This window comes from Oratosquilla oratoria, chromosome 23 (assembly GCF_046742065.1).
Source record: "Oratosquilla oratoria isolate Oo_2021 chromosome 23, ASM4674206v1, whole genome shotgun sequence".
NCBI lineage: Eukaryota > Metazoa > Arthropoda > Malacostraca > Stomatopoda > Squillidae > Oratosquilla > Oratosquilla oratoria.
In genome coordinates, this window is record NC_134799.1 from 46901203 (window position 1) to 46910348 (window position 9146).

The window sequence follows — 9146 nt, forward strand, 5'->3', positions numbered from 1 at the left end:
AAGTACACAAATACAGCAACGATGACAGTTGTGCATGGCAATTCTGGTGAAGTATGATACAATACAATTCTGATAAAATAAGATATAGAAAATACACGTAGTAATGAGTAAAATATAAGAACATTTTTGGTAATACGTGGGAAAGGTACAATACAAGAGAGTGCCAAGAAAGCGGGTACTTACATTCAAAGGTAGATCTGAAAATTACAAGCATGAGATGTACTGAGTATATTATATATATATATATATACATATATATATATATATATACATATATACATATATATATATATTGGAAATAGATTCATCTCCTGGGATTCGAGCCCTTGCCTACGCGGCTTGCGTCTTGTAAGACAAAGACCTTACCTTGTCTATTTCCAAAATGTCAAATGACACAAACACTTGTTGGAAGACTAGCCTGCATAAAGGATTTCATGAAATACATTACGTATCACGTTCTGTCCGAGTGCCCTCGGCGGAACGACTGGGCCGTGAACTAAGTAGTTTCGTTTTGTAGGGTCGAGATACCGTGATCGGTAAGGTCTTTGTCTTACAAGACGCAAGCAGAGTAGGCAAGGGTTCGAATCCCAGCAGATGAGTCTATTTCCAAAATGTCAAATGACACAAACATATATATATATATATATATGTATATATATGTATATATATATATATATATATATATATATATATATATATATATGTGTGTGTGTGTGTGTGTGTGTGTGTGTGTGTGTGTGTGTGTGTGTGTGTGTGTGTGTGTGTGTGTGTGTGTGTGTGTGTGTGTGTGTGTGTGTGTGTGTGTGTGTGTGTGTGTGTGTGTGTGTGTCGGGTGGCGCTCAAAGAGAGCCAATAATGTGTCTGCAGAGGTCGGGTGAGGTGGGAGTCTCCAGTAACCGTTCCCACCCCCCACCCCGACCTCTGCGGTCACATTATTGGCTCTTTTTGAGTGCCGCTCAACTCACACACACACACACACACACACACACACACACACACACACACACACACACACACACACACACACACACACACACACACACACACACACACACACACACACACACACACACACACACACACACACACACACACACACACACACACACACACACAACACACACACACACACGCACACACACACACATACAAATATATATATGTATATATATATAATATATATATATATATATATATATATATATATATATATATATATATATATATATTATCGGAAAATTTCGAAACACGACTCAGAGTAACAGAATTTATTATTTTCCGATAACATGGCTCCTGGACTCCAGCTCTTTACGAACATATATATATATATATATATATATATATATATATATATATATATATATATATATATATATATATATCAGAGGCGACTCCAGGTCATCAACGCCACTCGGGCTCATCACAGATTTCGCCTAAGACACATGCATAAATGAAGGTAAGAGACGTAATGCACACCGTAGACTTATATGTGCACAGATAACTAGGGATCACTATTGGTGGCGTAGAATAGCGCCATATATTAACAGTATACCACCCGACCCCATATATGACATTGTCAGACATAACCCATAGCATAATGAAACATACATACACAATCAAATCATCACACATAACAAATACAATATATCCATATCAAATACAAATATCCAACAAACAAACAACTTCGCAGCTGCCCCGTTCTTTATCTTACTTCTATACTTCCTTTCTATCCTATACCTTGATCTACCACCACACCCATATCCTATCCCCCTATATTCCTCTTACCCTATCCCCCCTCCCACCACCACCACCATCACAGATAACTTAACAATAAGACAGAAGTATACTTTTAATAAAAATTACTCACTTCATTTATACATGAACTCCAGTCGTCTTGGTTTGATGGCGAACTCTTGTAATATCCTGTCGTACAGCTCCTTGTTGTTTAAGTCGTTCAAAATGCTTTTCTCGATGGAAATACGAGCCAATGAGGACAGCCGTTCTTGAGACATTGTGCTTCTCAGATATGAGTGGATTCTATCCAACGTGGATAAACTTCTCTCATTAGCAACTGATGTTAAGGGGATGGTCAGCAGTAGCTTAATTAGTTTAATGGATTCCGGCATAGCGGAAGTCAGCTCCAATTTATACAGTAATTCTAAAATAGTGTTGATTGACTTGCACTTTTTGAAATCACTGTCAATATACATATTTTTTTGCTCGTTCACTAAGCTCTTACAGTCAAAAATACTGGGGTACTTATTTTTTAGACAGTCCATATGTTGCATGGGAAACGAGTTAGCAAACTCTTCAAACTTATTAACGTCTAGTAATTCAAAAAATGCATACTCCTGCATGCCAGAAAATCGCTCTCGTAACGACATCAGAATGTTATCAATTATTGTGAAATAGGTAATTTTGTAATCAATTTGCGCACCTCGGACTTTTTTTCTAGGAGGAGGATCGAACTCATCCGCCTGTTCAACTACAGCAGCTGTATCGCGCAGAATGTTTTCATAAGGTTTGTCCTTACGATAAACTTCAACACAATGAATGAAGTCATTTAGTTTACTCTGACCATACTTTATGTCAAGTAGCTTACACTGTAAGATATCAAACAGTTTTCCAGCCTGAGAAAGTATGTTATCAAAGCAATTGATGAAAAACATGAATGTGAAATCATTCTACTTTGCCAATAGATTGTCTCCTTGACAAAGTGTATCTTCATCCCACTTTTCACTAGAGTCTAGAATACTTGTGAAGGCATTTTTCAAGTTTTCATACAATAGTTTTATGGATGACACCGTTCTTGACCTATAGCACCATCTTGTTTCACACAGTGATGGAATACTGACATTGAATTGTCTGAAAACACTTTTCTGTTTGGTACTGGAAGATGTAAATTTGCTAAATGAGCGTAAATGAGAAAAAAACATTTTGACTTCACTCACCTTCTCTGCACTTTTACTCAAGACTAAGTTAAGGTTATGTGCATAGCAGTGAATGAAGTGCGCGTGTTTAAATCCTTTATCCCTTAGCTTGCTCTGTACTCTGTTTAGCGTTCCTGCCATTACAGCTGCTCCATCGTAAGTCTGGCTCACTAATTTATCTGTAGCGTCTGGGGTATTGGCTGCTTGTTACTGTGGCAAAGTAGCATGCAGTCGATACTTTAGGGTCTATATGGGGCGCCCCTACGGACCAGAGCCACACATCATTTTGTCTATGATAGAGGAAACCTCTGTTCATAGAAAAATTATGACACTTTTATACTACGACTGTCCCTCCGTTATGCTGTCCCCCAACCCTTGTTGCTATACTGTACCATTTCTCTGAGTATTTTCTTTTTCTATGGTGGGGGAATTCCCTGTGGTGGGGGAAAAGAATACTGCCACCAAGTATTCCCACTTGGATCGTAGGAGGCGAGAAAAAAAGGGACGGGGATTGGGACTAGGCATCCCTCTCCTTGTATCCCCACAGGGCACATTCCTAGAAAAAAATGCAGAGGCATAAGAGGAGCTGGAGGGCCTCGGTCCAGCACACTAAGGTTTGGGTCTTTTAATGTGCATGGATGTGGTACAGATGAGAGTAAAAGGGAAGAGATAGGTGGTATGTTTGTGAGAAGAAAGATGGATGTGTTGGCTTTAAGTGAAACTAAGTTGAAAGGGAAGGGCGATTGTAAGTTTGGGAGTGTAAGTGGGAGGTTATCAGGAGTGAAGATAGGGCGAGGGAGGGAAGGGGTGGCTATACTAGTAAGTGAAGAGATAGGTAAACGTGTAGTGGAGTGGAAGGAGGTTTCCTCAAGGATAATGTGGATGAAGGTGAAACTGGGAAAGGAGATGTGGGTTTTTGTAAGTGCATATGGGCCTGGCAGTGAGAAGAGTGTAGAAGAAATGGAGGCCTTTTGGATAGATTTAAATGAGTGCATAGAGGATTTAGGGAGAAGTGTAAATGTAATAGTACTGGGAGACCTTAATGCTAGGGTAGGAAAGGAGCCAATTGATGGAGTGGTTGGGAAATGTGGTGTTCCAGGAAAGAATCGTAGTGGAGAGTTGATGGTGGAAATGTGTCTAGAAAGAGAGTTGATGATAGCAAATACAGTGTTTCGGAAGACAGTCAAGCATAAGTACACATGGGAGAGGGTGGTGGAGGGAAGGGTGGTAGATAGAGCTTTAATGGACTATGTAGTGGTAAATAGGATTATGATAGGAAGAGTTAGGGATGTACATGTGCTAAGGGGAGAGGGTGGGAGAATATCAGATCTTTTTCTGGTGGAAGGTAAGTTGTGAGTGGAGGACAGATGGAGGAAGAGGAAAGGGACAAAAGGTAGGGAGGTGCTTAGAGTGAACTCTCTAAACGAAGAGGAAAAGGAGAAGGAGTACAAGAGGAAGCTGAAGGAGGAGTGGGAGGGAATGAAGGATAGAGTGGAGGTAGGTGTGGAGGAGGAATGGGGATGGTTCAAGGAGGGAGTCACAAAGTGTGCAAGGATGGTGTGTGGAACAAGAAGGACAGGAGGAAATAGAAGGAAGGGTAGTGAATGGTGGGATGAGTAAACAAAGAAGGTTGTAGAAGAGAAGAAGCGAGCTTTCACAGATTGGTTACAAAATAGGACGAGGGAATCATATGAGAAGTACAGGGAAAAGAAAAGAGAAGTAAAGAAAAAGGTAAAGGAGGCAAAGAGGAGAGCAGATGTAAAATGGAGTAAGAGTATGACAGAAAATTTTGAAAGTAATAAAAAGATGTTTTGGAAAGAAATTAAGAGAGGAAGAGGAGGCGAATCAAGTAGAGAAGAAAAGGTAGGTGCAGATGGAGAGATGATAATGGAGGAGAAGGCAGTAAGGGGAAGATGGGCAGAATATTTTAGGGAGTTGCTTAATGTGAAGGAGGATAGGGAGGGAAAGATAGCTGCAGTGGGAAATGCTAAGAAAATGAGAGTGATGAGTGAGGAAAATGGAGGAGAAATAAGGAAGGATGAAGTGAAGGCAGCAGTTAAGATGATGAAAGCAGGTAAGGCACCTGGTCTGGATGGATGCCATGCAGAATGTCTTAAAAAAGGAGGTATAGTGATGGTGGACTGGTTGGTGAGGTTATTTAATGTTTGCTGGAGAGAAGGTAGAGTGCCAGAGGACTGGAGGAGTGCGTGTATAGTTCCACTTTACAAGGGAAAGGGGGACAAGTGTGAATGTAGTAGTTTCAGAGGGATTAGCTTGTTAAGTGTAGTTGGGAAGGCTTATGGGAGGATCTTGATTGAGAGGATTAGGAGAGGAACAGAGGGAGTAATTGGTGAGGAACAGTGTGGATTTAGGACAGGTAGAGGTTGTGTAGATCAGATTTTTGTGGTAAGACAGATCTGTGAGAAAGCTATAGGTAAGGGGAAGGATGTTTTCTGGGCCTTTATGGATCTGGAAAAGGATTACGACAGGGTAGACAGAAAGGCACTGTGGGAGGTTATGCGGATATATGGGATAAGAGGAAAGCTTCTGGGAGCTGTCAAGAGTTTTTATGAGAGTAGTAGAGCTTGTGTCAGGATTAGAAATGGAGAGAGTGAGTGGTTTGAGGTAAAGGTGGGACTTCGTCAGGGATGCGTTATGTCACCCTGGCTGTTCAACTTATACATGGATGGGGTGGTGCGAGAGGTGAATGCAAGGGTAGTGGGTCAGGGATTGGAGATGGTTAAGGAAAATGGAGAAAAGTGGGAGGTGAGCCAGCTGTTGTTTGCTGACGACACTGCGCTTGTGGCGGGATCGGAGGAGGGATTGAGGAAGCTGGTGACAGAGTTTGGGAGAGTGTGTGATAGAAGAAAGCTAAAGATAAATGTGGGTAAAAGTAAGGTGATGAGATGTACAAGGGGTGAAAGTGGCAGTAATCTGGAAGTGAGCATTAAGGGAGAGCAACTGGAGGAAGTGGATAGTTTTAGATATTTGGGTGCAAATGTGGCAGGAAAAGGTGGAGTGAATGTGGAGGTAGAATGTAGATTGAGAGAAGCGAGTAAATGCCTTGGTGGTTTAAAAAGTGTAATGAGGAATAGGAATCTGGGAATGGATGCTAAGAGGAGACTGTATGAAGGAGTGATTGTCCAACAGCACTGTATGGAGCAGAAACATGGAACATGAGAGAGGAAGAGAAAAGGAACTTGAATGTGTTTGAGATGAAGTGTCTGAGAAATATGATGGGGGTTACTAGGCTAGATAGAGTGAGAAATGAGGAAGTGAGGAGGAGAACAGGGGTGGAAAGGGAGGTGGGAGATAGGGTGGATGAAAAAGTATTAGGATGGTTTGGACACATGGAAAGAATGAGTGAAGAAAGACTAGTAAAGGAGGCATGGAAGGCAGATGTGGAGGGAGTGAACATGAGGGGACGTCCTAGGATGAGATGGATGGATGGGGTGAAGGGGGCTTTGGGGAAGAGGGGAATGTCTGTTGAGGAAGGACGGGAGAGGACAGAAGACAGGGGTGAATGGAGAATGGTTGTATATGGAAAATGTTGTGATGCATGAGGTGGATTGGACGGGGGAATGGGGGTGAGGTAGTGTGTGTGAGCAAAAATTTTGACGCAGCCCGAAGGGATTTCTCCCCGTCCTCTCCTTTATATGGGGGGACGGAGAGGGGGGTCGCCGATTTAATGAAGCGGCCTTGCTGTGGATGTGCTGTGTCCTGCGACACTGCTTCTGACCCAGGGCAGTGGACAGGGTGCAGGGATTACCCGTCATCTAGGAGGTGCTAAGATGGGAGGGAGTGTGGAGGGGTGTGGAGTGTTTTCGGGGATGAAATGGGTGGGAATGTTTTTGTGCCTTGTCCTTTTTGGCTACCCCCTGGTAAGGGGGAAAAAAGCCTTGGTATATGTATGTATGTATGTATGTATGTCATTGAAGGAGTTCAACGCAGTTGCGATTACATCAGCCAGTCTTGTAGCACTTTTATCATCACTGATTTCATAGAAGCCAAGATATCGTTCACATATTTTGTCTTCATATACATATCTTATTATGATCGACAGTTGGGGATGCATTGCACAGTCTGTAGTTTCGTCGGCTTGTACAGACATAAACGTAGCTTTATCAACTTCGCTTCTAATTTCATCAGAGATGACATTTCCAATCGCTTGTATTAGGTCATTTTGTATTGTGCTTGAGACACCTGAAAACTGTTTTGTCCCCTCTTTAGTAGAGAGTCTAGAAGCAAACACGCTGTCGATTTCAGCAAAGCACTGCAATAGTTCACGGTAATTTCCTCTATTAAGGCTGTCACTTCCTTCATCATGTCCACGTAGAGGTAACTCTTGTTTACACAGGTATAACACTGCGTTTGTTAAGTGCTTTAAATATTGTCTATTTTCTTCAACTGCTTTGTTATGCAATTGTTTTTCCAGTTTAGCAGACTCACTAATAACTGTCACAATATCGTACTGTCCGAAAGTTTTCAAGCCTTTATAACTACTTAAATGACTCACCGATTTACTGTGATACAGTCACTCAGGATGTTTTTATAATTATTATAGCCTCCATTTGTCCACGACTGATTAGCTTTTGGTTGAAACAACAAACATGGCCAACAATAGAGTTTCTCTGTTATACTACTTGCACAAAGCCAATCAATCTGTTCATACCATTTTATCTGGAAAGTTCGAGTTCCAACTTTAGTTTTCAGTGAAGGAGTTGGCCTGCCTGCTCGTATTATTTCACGTTTTTCCGCAATATTCCTGGCTCCAAACGGCCTATTCTTTATATCTAGTACTATGTCTTTCTCCATTTTTAAGTTAAGGGTTAAAATGAAAATAAAGAAACCTTGCAAAACACTGATCTATACACACAGACGCACATGTGAATAGCAATCAAAGAACGACCGATTGCATGCACCTGACACTCTTTCCCGGGTTTCCCCCACCCAAGCATCATCAACTCAAGAGATGCCAGTTAGTCTTTTACCTCTACCAAGCTAATACGTATTAGCCCAAGTTACTGGACAGTTTTCCGTTCCTTTAAGAATATTGTATAATTTAAATCTTTCATACATTGGAATTTAAATCCTAAGCTCTGTAGAAATCTATTGTTTCAAGGAAACATTGAATTTCAATTACTTTTAATTCTTACAATTATAGATAACAACTTGGGCCGGTAAGCTCTAAGCCCGAGCGATATCATCAACTCAAGAGATGCCAGTTAGTCTTTTACCCAGCTTACCAAGCTAATTTGTATTAGCCCGAGTTACTGGACAGTTTTCCGTTCCTTTAAGAATATTGTAGAATTGAGATCTTTCATACATTGGAATTTAAGCCCTAAGCTCTGTAGAAATCTATTGTTTCAGGGAAACATTGAATTTGAATTACTTTTAAATTCTTACAATTATAGATAACAACAAGGCTGTAAGCTCTGAACCCGAGCGGCGGAGCCGGTATTCTTAGACACTGCGGCAGGATCCGGAAAAGCTCTGATTGGCCGAGCCAAGAAGCAGCTCGACTATCATTGGGTGACGAGTCAGGCGCGTTTGAACGAGGGCGAGATAACGTCTGCTCATATATAGGAGCAATATTCATACTCTGACACAGCCCACCTAGAGTAGACGAATCCCAGACGCTGAACGAAAATATATGAACTGTGGCCAGGCGAAATAAATGGAGCCCGAGCTAACTGGCTGTAATTACATGTTCATTTTAGAAAATTTAATACACGGGCCAAGCCCGAGTAGCCTGACGGCCGGAGTCGCCACTGATATATATATATGTATATATATATAACGCAGAACCTGAGAGCCGTTGTGAACCACCTAGAATGTGAGACTGGACATAACTAAAGGTAAGCAAGTTTATCAGTCATGACCCCAGTCATGATGGCACTGCCAGTCATGTAACTATAGTATTGCTCAGTACTCAGGTCGTCAATCACAGTCTGTGCAAGCTTAACGAGTGGAGGGCCACTTGTGATTCTTTCAAACCTCGGATTTATTTCTTACTCAGTGGCAGAATTCAGCATCTCACCAAGAGGACCAGACCATCTGTTGTTTGAAAGAGTCTTGCCATCCAGCTCCTGGATCAGATATCTGAGTGGCAACTCGTTGGTGTGGAGGTCACAAACAATCCAGACCAGTTTCCTCCTAATCTTCCGCTCTATTCACTGTATGACAACTCCTCCATTGCCACCCTGTGTTTGTGTT

General features: G+C 41.6%; 1 protein-coding gene across 1 annotated transcript; it reads right to left on the reverse strand.

Moving 5' to 3' along the window:
- Positions 1-1868: 1868 nt before the first annotated feature.
- LOC143037799 (uncharacterized) lies at positions 1869-7745 on the reverse strand. The gene is made up of 3 exons (XM_076206353.1): positions 7603-7745; positions 6892-7453; positions 1869-2630 (listed from the first exon to the last, which is right to left on the reverse strand). The coding sequence occupies exons 1-3, from the start codon at positions 7743-7745 to the stop codon at positions 1869-1871; spliced, it is 1467 nt and encodes a 488-aa protein (XP_076062468.1).
- Positions 7746-9146: the final 1401 nt, after the last annotated feature.